The following is a 16,935-nucleotide window of genomic DNA, read 5'->3' as shown; positions in this document are numbered from 1 at the left end:
GCTTGAGATCACCTGAATGCGAAATTGTTATATGTGATTGTTAGATGGTTTGCCTTTATTAGGGTTAATCATATGCATGACTGTGATGTGCACTGTATTGTATATAATGAAAATTGTTATTGTTCATTGGTTGCATGTATAACATGCGACTCTCTGTGACACTGCTTGAATTGCATATTAAGTATTCCCTGACTGTATTATATGTTGTTTGTTTGTTACATACCATTGATGCGATTGATTGATTGGCTGAAAGTGTGCAAGTCATACACTGAAATTGTTACCGAAAGCATGATAAACATGCCATTGCTATACATGTAACTATTTCTGTCATGCATGATTGTGTTTCATTCATGGCATATCATATTGCATTGCATGGGAATTTTGATTGATAGGTGACGGAGGAGTTCCGTGGAGCTTTGGCAGTATTTAAGTTTGCAATATTGTTGTCAGTGCACTGCACCGAAGTATTATAAGAGGTATTAGATATTGGTGGCTCGACCACAACATTGGCAGCATTGTCTGTATCTTTTTGGTAGCTTGTTTGCTTTTTTGATGGTTTACTGCAATTTACTGACAGTTTATCTGCATTTATGGTGGATCGTCCACATTACTAGTAGCTTGCCTGTAAATTGCTATTGCTGGTTTATCCACACCGAGGTACGACTCTTAATTGTTTTGGTGATTTGGTAGACAGGTTCTGGGGAACTTGTGGTGTATAGTGGATGGATGGGTATGACCTTTTTGCATTGCATTCTTGAGCATGCATATGCATAATTGTTGGAAGCACCTTGATTCTACGAATTTTTTGTACTATTGTAATTATTGATAATCTGTTTGCTTTTGTGCTCAATTGTTAAATAGGTTTCTTACATGATTTGTTAGTTCTGTATACTCTGTTTACCTTTGATTAAGACTCACATTGGACTTTTTAAACTTATCCCATTAGTTTAACATTTTTTTTCATATAGTCCGCAAGGTTAGGGCTTGGATTTGGCAATTTGGGGTCTCATCTCGATTTTATTAAATAAAGTATTTAATTTTATATTTTTATTTATTTGGTTTGTAAAAAAATATTTTACAAATTTTGGAGTGGAATTGATTCTCGGGATATATTTAGTTATTGCATGCATGAACATTAAGAATTAGATAAGTTAAATAACAGATTGAATTAATAATTGGTCATTACAATTAGTAATTATGGTTTTAGTAACAAATTGTGAACACTAATTTTTCCACTGCAAAAATTGGATTTTTGGAAACTCCGAATAGCAAGTAATGGTCAAATATGTAATATGTTTTTAAATTTAATGAGAATATTTTTAATTGAAATCTTAAATAAACTTGGAAAATTTAAATTTTTTAAAAAATAAAAAAATGCCCACTACGGTTTTTCAGAAAAGAAGCAAATCCTTTGAAAACAAGTTTATGAGAATCCGCTTGTTACTTCTGGGCTATTTCGGTGGTCGATGTGAAATTCAAAATTTAATCATAACTTTTAGGCCGATTTTGGGAGGTTACACAAACTTTAAGAAGTCTAGGGTCTCGGCTGGATGCTGAAGTAAAACCCGAACGTAGATAATATCTATCCTACATACAGTAAGTGAATTACACGATGAGCAAGTAATTCAAAGTACTTCTTTTAAAATCTAAATAACATGGGGAATATTAACTTGGATCAAGATTTAAAATTCATACTACTAAGTCTTGAACTTGAATAGTTGGTCACCTATCGTTTCCTTTCATATTTAGAAACATTACACTGTATTATATGCTACTGAAATTCCAAACTTGTGAATTCGATTTAACTCCTTTCAATCTGTCATCTCGGATTGCACAACAATGATGACTTGCCACCCCAAGTTGACCGACAACGATGGCTTACAATCTCAAATTTCCCGACAACGATGGCTCTTTAATTCTTTTATGTCATCTCGGATTGCCCGACAACAATAACTTGTCACCCTAGGTTGCCAGGCGACAATGGCTTACCACCCTATATTGTTCGATAATGATGGTTTCTGATTTCATTTATGTCATCTCAGATTGCCTGGCAACGACGACTTGCCACCACAGGTTGCCCGACGATGATGGCTTACCACCTCGGATTGCTCAGCAACGATGACCTGCCATCCCGGGTTGCCTAGTGAATATGACATTATCAAGTCTAGTCCACTAGCAGGTCGATCATCTCCATATCTTATCGAATGACTCAAATCAATACTGTTAGAATTAAGTGACCCAAATTCTTATTTAAATACAATACGATGGAAAATAAAATAAAAGTAAAATCCATATAGGACTAGACTTCTTTTATTTTATTTTTTTTAGAATAAGGTTTTTAAACCTTATTAAACTCCATCTATTTTATATTGATTAGGATAAGGTGTTTCAATCCTACTAGAATATGGCTTTGCAAGCCTATAAATAGACATAGTCTATTCCTCTTGTATTTGATTCAAATTTTTCGACATAGTGAATTTTCTTCTCCTCTGCGCGTGGTTTTTCCCGAAAGGGTTTCCACGTAAAATTTGTGTGTTCTTTATTTTATTTATTTTATTATATTTTATTTTTCACAAATTGGTATCCAAGCTTCGGGTTATTCATCTCGATCACGGTAATGGCGTCTTTGAAGTATGAAATTCATTGTTGGATCGCAACACCGATTTGCGTTGTGGCAAATTAAGATGCAAGCGCTTCTTGCACGATGGATTTGGAGGATGCCCTGCTAGGATAGATAAGATGACTTCGACATTAACGAGATGAAGAGAAGAAGCGTAAGGATCGAAAGGCATTAACACAATTACATCGCATTTGTCCAACGAAATTTTGCGGGATGTGATGAAAGAGAAAACTGCCACGCATTATGGAAGAGGCTAGAACAAATATGTATGTCGAAAACTCTAACAAGCAAGTTGCATATGAAGCAGCGTCTTTATGCTCATCGTTTGGAGGAAGGTGCGTCTGTACACCTAAAAAGTAATGATGTTTAAAGAAATTCTCTCAAACTTGGAGGCCATGGAGGTTCGAGATGATAAGGAAGATCTAGGGTTGATTCTACTTTGTTCGTTGCCCTGCCTTATTCAACCTTTAGAGACACGATTTTATATAGCCGTGAGTCTCTCACAGTTGATGAGGTTTATGATTCTTTAACCTCGTATGATAAGATGAAGCATCTTGTGGTTAAACCCGACTCTCAGGGAGAGGGTCTCATTGTTCGTGGAAGACAAGATCGGAATGCTGATGATGATCGTGGTAGGACACAGGAACAGAATCCTCGTGGTAAATCTAAGGGTAAATCGAAGTCTTCAAATAGAGGTAAAACTTGTAACTTCTGTAAGAAGAAATGGCACATTAAATCTGAAAAGCTATAAGCTAAAAATAAGATTAAAAGGAGGCTGCGAATCAAAAGGAAAACAACCGAAAAATTTTGGTGAAGGCGATGTTGTAGAAGACTACAATGATGGTGAACTTCTAGTCACTTCATCAATGATTCTAAAGTAAGCGAGGAGTGGATACTTGATTCAGCTGCACCTTCCACATGAGTCCCAATCGGGATTGGTTTACAACTTACTAAACAAGATCTCAAGGTGTTGTTTTGATGGGAAATAATGCTTCGTGTAAAATCGCGGTGTTGGAACAATTAAAGTTAAGATGTTTGATGGAGTTGTCGAACACTTAGTGACGTGCGACATGTTCCGAATTGAAAAGAAATTTAATTTCGTTGAGTACTCTTGATTCAAAAGGGCATGATACATAGCTGAAAGTGGGGTTTTAAAGATTTCAAAGGGTCCCTTGTTGTGATGAAAGGCGGAGAAAGATTGCCAAGTTATATGTTTTCTGTGGTTCTCTCATATCGGTGATGTAGTGCCGCTTCCTCTTCCTTGTCGATGATGATATTACTAAACTTTGGCATATGTGCCTAGGGCATATGAGTGAGAATGGCATGGCGAATTAAGCAAAGAGGACTTCTTAATGGGCAAGGAATTTGCAAACCTGAATTTCGTGAGCACCGTGTTTTGGGAAGCAAAAGAGAGTTCGATTCATTAGAAGAATCCATAACACGAAGGGAACGTTGGAGTATATTCATTCTGATCTATGGGGGCTATCCAGAGTGCCTTCGAGAGGTGGAGCTAATTATATGCTAACCTTTATTGATGATTTTTCCCGAAAAGTTTGGGCATTTTTCCCAAGCGAAAAAGCGATGTGTTTTTCGATTTAAGTCTTGGAAAATTATGATTGAAAAGCGAAGGAAAAGCAGATAAAATACCTCCGCACAGACAATGGCTTAGAGTTTTGTTCGATGAGTTTAATAGATTATGCAAGTCAGAAGGGATCATGAGACACTTGACAGTTCGTCATACTCCACAGCAAAACGGCGTTGCAGAACGAATGAATAGAACGATCATGGAGAAGGTTCGATGTATGTTGTCAAATGCCAATTTATCGAAGGCATTTTGGGCAGAAGCGGCCTCTACTGCATGTTTTTTGATCAACCGATCTCCATCTGTTGCCATTGAGAAAAAGACTCTACAAGAGGTATGGTGCGTAATCCCGCTAATTATTCGATTTAAAATTTTTGGGTGTCTGCGTATGCTCATGTTGATAATGGAAAATTGGGACCGAGATCTATTAAATGCATTTTTCTTGGTTATAAAGTTGGTGTAAAAGGGTATAAGTTATGGTGCCCTGAAAATAGAAAAGTTGTGATTAGTAGAGATGTTGTTTTTGATGAAACTGCTATGCTACCTAACTTATCTCTTAAAGACTCTTCCAATAAAGAAAATCAAAAGCAGGTGGAGTATTAGATTAGTACAGAGTCAACTCCTCAAGCCAGAACAAAAATTGAGAATAGAGTTGCTTCTTCACCACAATATTCTATCGCCAAAAACAGAACTAGAAGAGAAATTAAACCTCCAAAGAAGTATGCCGAGGTTGATCTAGTTGCTTATACTTTAAATGTGGCTGAAGATATAGATGCGAATCAAGAGCCATATAATTATTCTGAGGCAGTTAGATGTGAAGACTCAGAAAAGTGGATGTTTGCTATGCAAGAAGAGATGGAATCACTCCATAAAAACAGAACATGGGACCTTGTGAAACTTTCTAAAAGTAAAAAGGCTGTTCGTTGTAAATAGGTGTTTAAAAAGAAAGAAGGGACTCTAGGAGTTGAAGAACCCAGATATAAAGCAAGGCTTGTTGCAAAGGGTTACAGTCAAATTCCAGGAGTGGACTTCATAGATGTGTTCTCTCCAGTTGTTAAGCATAGTTCGATTCGAGCTTTACTTGGTATTGTGGCCATTCATGATTTAGAGCTTGAGCAGTTAGATGTAAAAACTGCATTTCTGCATGGAGAACTTGAGGAAGATATTTACATGCAACAACTAGAGGGTTTTATAGTCTCAGAAAAAGAGGACTATGTTTGCTTGCTGAGAAAGTCCCTTTACGATTTGAAATAGTCACCAAGACAGTGGTACAAGAGGTTTGATTCCTTTATGACTTTTCATGATTTCAAAAGAAGTAGTTTAGACAGTTGTGTTTACTTTAAGAAAAATAGTGATGGTTCTTTTGTGTATCTACTTCTTTATGTTGATGACATGTTGATAGCAGCAAAAGATAAATGAGAGATAAGAAAAGTTAAAGCCCAACTAAGTGAAGAATTTGAGATGAAAGATTTAGGACCAGCAAAGAAGATACTTGGTATGGAGATTCTCAGAGATAGAAAAGCAAGTAAATTGTACCTAAGTCAGAAGGGGTACATTGAGAAAGTTCTTTGCAGGTTCAATATGCAGAGTGCTAAGCCTGTTAGTACTCCTTTAGCAACCCATTTCAGACTTTCATCGGCCTTGTCTCCTCAATCAGATGATGAGATTGAGTACATGTCACATGTTCCATACTCTAGTGCAGTGGGATCTCTCATGTATGTTATGGTTTGTTCACGTCCAGATTTATCATATGCAGTCAATGCAGTTAGCATATATATGGCAAATCACGGTAAAGAACATTGGAAAGTAGTTCAGTGGATTTTAAGATACTTACGAGGTACTACTAATGTTTGCTTACAGTTTGGAAGAACTAAAGATGGAGTTATAGGGTATATTGATGCTGATTTTGCTGGAGACCTTGATAGAAGAAGATCTCTCACAGGTTACATCTTTACAATCGGAGGTTGTCCAATTAGTTGGAAAGCCACTTTGCAAACTACATCGCTTTGTCTACCAATCGAAGGTTGAGTACATGGCGATTCTTGAGGCTTGTAAAGAAGCTATTTGGTTGAAGGACTATTTAGTGAACTCAATGAAGACCTTCAAATCAGCACATGATTTTGTGACGATCAGTGCCATCTTTCTTACAAAAGATCAAATGTTTCATGAGAGAACAAAACACATTGATATTCGGTATCATTTTGTTCGTGATATTATTGCTCGTGGTGATATTGTTGTGAGCAAAATTAGTACTCATGAAAATCCTGCAGATATGATGACTAAGTCACTTCCTATAACCAAGTTTGAGCATTGCTTAGACTTGGTTGGTGTTCATTGTTGAAGTTAAACCCTTAAGGGGTTTTATGGAAGAGGTGGAGAACTTGTTTATTGAAAGTTCGCGATGAAGAACTTGTTCATTGAGAATTTGTGTCAAGGTGGAGATTGTTAGAATTAAGTGACCCAAATTCTTATTTAAATAAAATACGATGAAAAATAAAATAAAAGTAAAATCCATATAGAACTAGACTTCTTTTATTTTATTTTTTTTAGAATAAGGTTTTTAAACCTTATTAAACTCCATCTATTTTATATTGATTAGGATAAGGTGTTTCAATCCTACTAGAATATGGCTTTGCAAGCCTATAAATAGACATAGTCTATTCCTCTTGTATTTGATTCAAATTTTTCGACATAGTGAATTTTCTTCTCCTCTGCCCGTGGTTTTTTCCCGAAAGGGTTTCCACGTAAAATTTGTGTGTTCTTTATTTTATTTATTTTATTATATTTATTTTTCACAAATACATTTTCATATTCTGATTTTTATCCTCGAAACATTTCTATCCAAATCGTACCCAATAACAAATATAATTTGATCCATAATGATACATTTATTCATTTTGGTATTTATTGTAACATTCAATTTCAATTGTTCCAATTCACTTTACTAACCATTCACAGTTTATTGTAGTAGTAAACAATGTTTGATATTGTAGAAAATACAAAAATTAAGTAAGTGTTAATCCATAGAAACACTTATTGGAACTTGAAATACTCGTAGCTGATTTTCGCTTTCCCCGTTCCTTTTGAAGCTCCCACATCATCTTTAGCTACAAATATTAATGCAACCATGCATAACATTACTTTCCAACTCAATTCACAATCAATTGTAAAGTTATACACATTTTGAAATTTATTCAATTTAGTCCCTAAAAATCAAGACTAACAAAATATTCAATTTAAAACTCAAATATTCAAGCCGATTCCACTATAGTCCTTTTAAGACCTCATATTTCTCAGTTCTACCACAAATTACAAAATTTATGCATTTTAGTCTCTGTTGCACAAAACTACAAATTAACTTCGTAATTTAGCCTTTTTTCAATCCTAAGCTTAAAATCTATCTATTTAATACCTAAAACTTCAAAGATTCATCAATGACATCATTCTAAAACTTTAACAGTTCCAAAAGATACTACACGAATTACCAAAACCAAGCTCCCTTATTCCAAAAATACAAGAATATGGCTAGATTGAACTCACCAATTTAAGCTTCAATGTCAAACCCACAAGTGCCAATTTTTTTTTATTCTCCAAGGTATGGAGGTTCGGCTTTGAGAAGATGAAGAGAGAATAATGTTTCTCTTTCTCTCCACTAAGTTAAAATAATTCCATAAACTTTCATTTTTTTTTATTTTCTTTTTACTAAAATTTTAATGAAATCAACTCCACTATACATATTGAAATGGATTAATTATTATTTTGACCCTTGCTTCTTGTTTCTAATCAACAATTCTCTATAAATTATACTTTTACTGCTATTACAATTTAGTCCTTAAACCTTAATTAGTCATTAAGTCGATAAAATTACCTATCCAAAACTCAACAAGCCTATAACATAACTTTTGTAAATACTTAATAAAATATTTATAACTTCGATTCACAAAGTCGAGGTCCTAAAACCGCGTTTTCCAAAATCACTAACTTTCGTGCCGTTACATTATAAATATTTTTACTTTTTAATTTTTATCGGTTAACAAACAATCAAATCTATTTATTTTTTTAAAAATTTAATTATTAGGAGTCTTTATTTTTTAAAAAATTGTACGAAATTAACAAATTTATCATATTATTTTAAAATTTTTTGTTAACACTTATAATTATTATTTTATGAAGAACATTATTTTTTTATAATTTTAATTTAATTTAATTATTATATATTATTTAAGTAAGATTATAATCAGAAATTTTATATAAGCAAATAATTTACTTTCTTTTCCACGTCTTAAAAACTGTTAAAATTACTTTTATTTCCTTTCTTTTATTAATTTAATGTTAAAATTACTTTTATTTTCTTTCTTTTATTAGTTTTAGTTATCCAAATAAAAATAAATATTTCTTTTTTTTTTTTCTTTTTCTTTAACTTTTTTTCCTTCCATTCTTCTCCTTTATTTTTAATTAACTAAATATAAGGTTAGATTTCTTGTTCCGAGTTTTTGATTCTCCTTGAAATCGAAGCCAACTTATATAAAACGTGCGGGTTCTCTTGGTTAGCCATAGTTGGGTAGTTCGCTTGTTAGGGTCTCCATTGGGTGGATGAAATTCTAGCTAAAAGTTCTTTCGAGCTATGGGAGTAATGAAGAATACTTGTCTTTTAGAGTTAAAAGTAAGATCAAAAGTAATTTTCCACCAAAATGTAAAAGTTAGGATTTAGTTACTTTTGTTTTTAGGCTTTTGCATTTGGTCATGAAAATAATAAAAATATTTTATTTATATTAACTATTTGAAAAGTATATAAAGATTAGATTAATCTATATTTTATATATTATTATATTAAATTATTTAAATATTTCATGATTATATTAAAATTTTGAAATGTCATTAAAGTTAATTATATAAATCGTATCTATTATTATATTTAATTTTAAAAATATTTTATATAATTAATTTTACAAATAATTTATATTAATTACTTAAAATGTATTTTAAAATTTATATTTCATATATCATTATATTAAAATATTTTATATATAATAAATTTTACAGGTAATTTATATTAATTATTTAAAATACATTTAAGATTTATGTTTGATGTATCATTATATTAAATTATTTAAATATCATATAACTTAATTAAATTTCTGTTTTCTACTATCATGTCTAAAAAACAATTATATTATTTATTTATTTATATATATATATATATTATAAGTATGGGTTCAAAGAAAATTTTGAATCTTTATAGTTCATTATATTACTAAGTTGACATTAAAAATTAAATTTTTATTTTTAAAATAATAGATTTTTATTGATCTAAACGATATAATTGATTTGAAATTGAAATCAATTTCCTAAGAATAAGTACTATAATTAATTAGTAATAATATATAAAATCATATAAATAATAATTTTATTTTTAAAAAATTATTAACTTAAATTACACAATTGAGTATATTAATTATTAATAATATATATTATTTTAAATTAATTATATTTTAATTAGCGATACAATTATATATCAATTAAAAGTAAGATATCATTATAAATAATATTCCACACTTAAGCATTTTCAAAAAAAAATAGCTTTAATAACATAGATATTGGTTTTAAATTAGAAAAAATAAATATAAAATGTTAAAAATAATTTTAAACATTAAAAAAATATTTTTCTAACATTAAATTTAAAACGAATAGTTAAATCGTTAATATTAATACATTAAAATTATAATTAATTTTATCTATTATAAGTTTACATGTCCAAATTGAATTAAATTTTAATTTCAATTCTCAAAAATATATTTTTATTTTTGAAATTTAAATTTTAAGATATTTACCTAATATTTCAAGATAGAATTGTTTTATCTTTATTCAAAGGATTAAAATACTATTTCGTACCTAAGGCTCCGTTTGTTTACCAAGTAAAATGTTTTTCAAAAATGATTTCTGGAAAATGATTTATTTTTCTAGTGTTTGGATGAGTTTGTTTAAAATATTTTCATTGTTTGGTAGATTTTCTGAAAATATTTTTGAAAAAGCTGTTTTACATATATTAATAAATTTATATTTTAAATTGTTTTTACATATATTGCAATGATTTATTTATAAATAAATAAATCAAATTAAATATATAATAATACTCAATTATTAAGCTAGAATATTAACCGTCATAAATTGAGAACAACCAAAATCAAATAAATTATTTCTAATTGTGTTATAAAATAATAAAAATAAGGATTGAATAATTATAGAAATTAATACTAGAAACCAATATATATAAAACCCTTAATTTATTAAAATACTCATGTGATATATATATAATATTAATATGTATAGATTCGTATGGGATAAACTCTTCAAATACATGGTTCAACATAAATGTTAGAACATGAATCTTGCAAGAAAAATGAATAAACTCCATAAAGCAATGTTTGATGGAAATTATGACAACTGACCATAAAAGTCCTAGTTAGAATCTTAATTCCTAAGAAAAATGTATAAGAAAATCCATTAAATCAATCTCTTCTTTTCTATTATCTTCTTAAACATATTTCATCTTTGTTTCAATCTTCGGTAGGTACCAAAATTTTGTTCCTTTATGTTCCTAAAGCTCCTGCTATTTTCTTTTAATGGCTGAAGAAAAAAAAGGAAAAATAGTGCATAAAAACGGAGTTAAAACAACCAACAACAGAGAGTTGAAATTAGATAAGGAAGAGGGACATAAAAATGAAAGGAGAACCTCAATCCAGTTTCTTCATATGTACATTTATTAACATTCAATTTCCTGACCCTAAAATCCAATTGAATTTCTCTTATGGCTCCATTAGTGAGAAGATGATGAGTAATCAACTATTTGATGCTTCCTACACTAAGAAAATAAAGAAGAAAAAGTTTCTCATCTATGTTGTGTACTACCATATTCTTGATTCCAACTTTCTAGTAAAGTCTTCATCTCTTATGAAGCCACCTTTCAATATGCATGGAGTATCAATGATAGTTACATTAGGAATCTGAGTTTTGTACTGTTCAAAGCATTGAAATCATTCCCTCTATAAGTGTTTCATTTCAAAGAGATGTATTTGGCAGCAGCGGTGTTTCTTTGCATAATCATCTGTCAAATATGGCTTTCATCTGCGTTAGCTCATCAAATATCTTCTCAACTGTAGAAATAAATTATGAAGTAATAAAGAAAACTGCATATTAAAGAAGGCTATGATAACCATGATCCTTGTTTATAAAGAAAGATTGCCTCAAATGATATTAGCTCCCAATTTTCTGATAGTTTTTGTTCAAACTTCACTTAGAATGATGATTGAAGCTGTTGCCTACATTAATCAGTACCAAAAACATGTCATCTACATAAAACCATTATAATTTTGAGTCTGTGCAGATTGATTACTGCAGTTTGGAAAGGCAAAAGTGAATCGTCACATAGAATATTTACACGAGGAAGACAGCAGCATGCATCAACCTAGTGGCATATGCTATTTATGCATATATGACATAACTTTTTCCAGTATTGTTAAGATAAGCACCTAGGCATTGCGCCTTAGCATAAAAAACAAAAGCACCTTAAACCCCTTCAGGCCAGGCGCATTCAGTAGGCACAAGCTCGGCACCCCTAGGCATGCACTTTTGTAAGGCAACACACACAAAAAAGAAAAACCAGTTTGAAAAGGGATCCTTCTCAATATTTGAGTATACGATGACAGGCACAAGACCAAAAGAAATCATGCACACCGGCCAACAAAATTAAAAGAAAATTTAGCTTGTTCACTAGACAAATTCGACCAACTTTCAGAGTTTATTATCATAAGTATAAATCTTAAGCTTATTATATACACAAGCACATACTCATCAAGACTAATAGATATACAAAAATGCACACACAATGCTTGTTGCACCTTATTTGACTCAAGCAAAAGTGCTTTTCTTTAGCACTTCGTGCCTTAGTCAATACAAGGGTTCGAATGCGTAGAGTGCACACCTTGCCGTTAACAAAAAGATCTTTGCCATCCATCAATTTGTAAAACCAATCAAACATGGGTACTATTAACAGAGTTCTCTATGTTCTAAGCTAAGAGCCAATACTTTCTTCCTTATACACACACAGAGAAACAATCAACATTCAAACCAACATTCAAAAACATCTAATTACATCAAAAACATAAGCTTGGAATGAATTAGTACGCGTTATTCAAACAAATGTCATCATCTTTCTCTCTTTTTTTTTCTTTGAATTTAACGATGAGAATCCAAAATCAGCAGATGAACAGGGAAAACTTTGAAAAATCAAATTTATTTTACAGAATTCTCAATTATTTACTCCATTTCAAAGAAATCAAATGTGGGAAAATCAAATCCGAACCTGTAAATGTAAAAAATGAGCTCTCTGTAGAAGATGTCTAGGAACTCCTCTCTCAAGGTTCGAATAGCGTAACCCATATTCACATAATAATACTGCTTCTCCTCTTCCTCTTTGCTGGGCTTCGATCCTCGCTTCACCAGAGCTAAAAATTGTACGTACAAACTCAAGTTTTGGCTCAAACCCGAAACCGTACTGCCGACATCTTTAACACCGACCCTAACGTAGGTCCTTGACCAAACTTTCTCATCATCATTCTTCGAAATTCCGCAGCTCTTGAGGAATTTAAGGCAGGGGGTAGGGTACCTAGAAAATTTGCTAAGAGATCGAAAAAAAGAAGATAGATAGATAACAAAAATCAGAATGATGAAAGAGATAAAAATGAGTAGGGTACCTGGCAATGGCACTGATTTGCAACCTAAGGGGAAGGGGAAGGGGAGAAGGCGTTTTCCCGTGTTTTGGAAAATGCCTTACCGAAAAAAAAAGTGAAAGACATTTTCCCAAAAGAAGACGTGATTTTCCCCTGTTTTGGAAAAGCATTTATAGTGGGAGTTTATTTTCCACCAAACAAACAGCGGAAAACGGCGAAAATATTTTCTAGAAAAGCTTTTATCCCCAAAAAACGGAGCCTAAGTTTGGGTTTAATGTTCAATTTGGTACATAAAGTTTTTCTTGTCCCAATTCAGTACTTGAGTTTAACTCGAATGTTCACTTAGGTACTTGAGAACTCCGTACCTAAGTTTAGCTTCAACATTTAATTTGGTACTTTAGTTTTTTTTTTTCTCAATAAAGTACCTAGGTTTTTCTCTACAACATACATGTTAAATATTCATTGAGTCACATGATTTCATTTGATCCGGATACTAAATTGAGGCAAAAACACTCAAGTACCAAATTAAACATTAAAGCCAAACTTAAGAAGTAAATAGTATATTAACCTTTATTGAAACTCATAATAAGAATTATAGTTCAGCTTCAATTACACTTTCACTATATTTTAAACTATAAGTAATATCTTATTATTTTAAATTATTTTAATTTAAATTGAGATTAATTCTATTATCAGGTGACAAAACACAAAAATAGATATACACAAAAATGCAGTATACAAATAGGTGTTACTATAAGACAAATAAATATAAAATATTTATTTTATAACTGAAAGTAACATTATTATTTAATCCTTTGATGATATCATTAACTTATTTAAATTAATTTTGCAGAGATTAAAAAAACTAAGATTTAAGAATAAAAGTATAAATCCACACAGTATGTCTGTCTTTTAAACATTATAAATATGTATTTTTAATGTTGTATAATTACTTAAATTATGATTTGAAAGTCTTCTATTTTTATATTAATTATTTTAATAATAATTATAAAATAAATTTTTATTAAATAATAAAACTATAAATATGAATGCACGCGATATAAAATACTAGTAATTGTTGTAAATTAAATGGATGTCTATAACCCCTAAGCATATTAAAGTAAGGAGATAAAACTCTTTACTTCATTTATAATCAGGAGATCATTAAATTGAGTAATTAAGAAAACTTAGTTCATTAAATGTAATACATATATTAATTGAATGTAAATGAGCTTATAAATAGCACCTTGTAAGTGAAAATACGACAATGAAAAATTCTCCCGTATTTTCATCCACTTTTATTTATTGTTTTATTAATTTTTCTATAACACGTTATCAGCACGAGCTTCTATAAGTTCAGAGTGAAGTTCACGTCATTTCGACTTTATATAATTTTCCCGTATAACTCCCATTAAACTATATACGGTATACGTATATTCATAATTCTTTTATTTTATTTTCTAGATGAAATATTTGCTTTGGGTAACATTTGCACATTTATTTTTACAACTAAAATCTAATAATGATAATTATATATATATATATATGTTTTTTATTAAAAGAAATTTTAATTAATTTAATTTGTGTTAAGTTATTGTTATGACTATTCCTCTTTATGCCAATATTTGACATACATATTATTATTTAGCAAATTTGGTATATATAATTGAATTATTTTACGATTGAGAATACTTATTATTTTACTAATATATATTTTTTATTTTGATTCAAGTGATTATAATGTCAAATCTTGCCAAATTTGAATTTGCGGCCTTAGACATCTCAGGCAAGAATTATTTGTCATGGGTGTTAGATGTTGAAATTCACTTAGATGCTAAAGGTCTAGGAAATACTATATTAACAGATAAAGAAGCATCTAATCAAGACAAGGAAAAAGCAATGATTTTCATCCGTCATCATCTGCATGAAGGATTAAAAGTGGAATATCTCACTGTGAAACACCCTTTTGAGTTGTGAAAAAATTTGAAAGAACGATTTGACCATCAGAAAATTGTGATACTTCCTAAAGCTCGTTATGATTGGATGCACTTACAATTGCAAGATTTTAAGACTGTAAGTGAATACAATTTAGAACTTTTCAAAATTAGTTCTCAACTAAAATTATGTGCAAAAAACATAGCTGATGAGGACTTGTTAGAGAAAACATTTTCAACCTTTCACGCTACTAATGTGCTCCTGCAGTAGCAATATCGTGAAAAAAGGTTTTAAAAGGTATTCTGAATTGATTTCATGCCTTTTGGTGGCTGAACAAAATAATGAGCTATTGATGAAAAATCATGGAATTCGTTCCACTAGTTCTGCACCATTCCTTGAAGTGAATGTAGCAGTACACAGTAATTATGAAAATAGAAAATATAGAAGTCGCGGCAGTGGTCGTGGACGTAGTGGAGGACGTGGTCGAGGAAGTATTAGTAATCGTTATCATGGTGGTCATAACAATGATAGTTCTAACCACTAGAAAAAGAATAACAATGAAAAACAAGAAAAAAATGGTCAAAATAATCCTTCAAAGATTGTTGAGAATATATGCTACTGATGTGGTATGAAGGGGCATTGGTCACGTACCTGTTGTACGTCTGAGCATTTAGTGGAACTTTATCAAGCATCCATTAAAAGGAAGGAAAGCATATGGAGACAAATTTTATATCTCAAAATGATGAAATGGAGGCAAAATATAAAGATATTCGCTATAATACTAAAACTAACCATGCCTATGACGGTGATAAATTCAATGACCTTAATAATATAACTCACCTAGATGTGACAGATTTCTTTGAGAATCATTAAAAAAATTAATGTTATTTTGACATTTTATGTTGTTTTAAGTATATTTTATTTTCTTGCATAAAGAATAATTTATATATTTAATAAATATTTGCAATGTTTCTCATATTATATTTTGTTTGTTTTATAAAGAATATGAATATTCAAAAAATTTCGATGGACCCAATTCAATGAAGACATGTGTCTTGTAGATAGTGCTACAACACATACGATACTCAAAGATAATAAATATTTTTCTCATTTGACAATGAGTAATGCCAATGTTAATACAATACCAGGTAGTTCAAAACTTATTGAAGGCTCTAGAAGAGCTATTATAATATTACCTAAAGGTACAAAATTTATCATTGATGATGCCTTATATTCCACTAAGTCTCAAAGAAATTTATTGAGTTTTAAAGATATTCGTCTTAATGGATATCATATTGAGACTATGAATGAGAAAAATGTTGAATATCTATATATTACAAATGTTGAATGCGGAAAGAAATATGTTTTGGAGAGGCTACCTGCTTTTTCATCAGGTTTATGTTATACACATATTAGTGCAATTGAGTCGCATGTTACTACAAACCAGAAGTTTGTAAAACCACATACTTTTACTATTTGGCATGACTGATTAGGCCATCCCGAATCTATTACGATGCGAAGAATCATCGAGAATTTAATTGGAAACCCATTAAAGAACCAAAACATTCTTGAATTCAAGGATTTATCTTGTGTCGCTTGTTCTAAAGGAAAATTGATTATTAGACCATCACCAGTTAAAGTTGGAATTGAATCTCCCGCATTTGTGGAACGTATTCAAGGTGATATATGTGGGCTCATTCATCCACCATGTGGACCATTCAGATATTTTATGGTATTAATAGATGCATCTAGTAGGTGGTCACATGTGTGTTTATTATCAATCGCAACCTGGTGTTTGCGAGACTACTTGCTCAAATAATTCGATTAAGAGCACAATTTCCAGATTATGCAATCAAAACTATTCATCTTGATAATGCTGGTGAGTTTACATCCCAAGCTTTTAATGATTATTGTATGTCACTTGAGATAAAAGTTGAACATCCTGTAGCTAATGTTCATACACAAAATGGTTTAGCTGAATCGTTTATCAAATGCCTTCAACTAATAGCTCGACTATTACTCATGCGAACAAAACTCCCTGTTACAACTTGGGGATATGCTATTTTGCA

General features: G+C 30.9%; 1 protein-coding gene across 2 annotated transcripts; it reads right to left on the bottom strand.

Moving 5' to 3' along the window:
- Positions 1-10,868: 10,868 nt before the first annotated feature.
- On the bottom strand, positions 10,869-13,105 carry LOC128286966 (uncharacterized). 2 transcript variants are annotated; one of them, XM_053024776.1, is made up of 3 exons: positions 12,956-13,105; positions 12,565-12,867; positions 10,869-11,356 (listed from the first exon to the last, which is right to left on the bottom strand). In XM_053024776.1, the coding sequence occupies exons 1-3, from the start codon at positions 13,099-13,101 to the stop codon at positions 11,353-11,355; spliced, it is 453 nt and encodes a 150-aa protein (XP_052880736.1). In that variant the 5' UTR covers positions 13,102-13,105; the 3' UTR covers positions 10,869-11,352. The 2 variants fall into 2 exon arrangements, with proteins under 2 accessions (XP_052880736.1, XP_052880737.1); XM_053024777.1 differs by having other exon boundaries at positions 11,208-11,307.
- Between the last annotated feature and the right edge of the window lie 3,830 nt (positions 13,106-16,935).

This window comes from Gossypium arboreum, chromosome 13 (genome assembly GCF_025698485.1).
Source record: "Gossypium arboreum isolate Shixiya-1 chromosome 13, ASM2569848v2, whole genome shotgun sequence".
NCBI classification, from domain to species: Eukaryota; Viridiplantae; Streptophyta; class Magnoliopsida; order Malvales; family Malvaceae; genus Gossypium; species Gossypium arboreum.
The sequence above is the reverse complement of the archived record's forward strand: the minus strand, read 5'-3'. Positions and strand labels throughout refer to the sequence as shown.

Coding starts and splice junctions, on each gene's coding strand:
- LOC128286966 (XM_053024776.1), bottom strand. CDS start 13,101: ATGCTTTTCCAAAACAGGGGAAAATCACGTCTTCTTTTGGGAAAATGT. Junction 12,868..12,955: donor CAAATCAGTGCCATTGCCAG/GTACCCTACTCA, acceptor CAAATTTTCTAG/GTACCCTACCCCCTGCCTTA.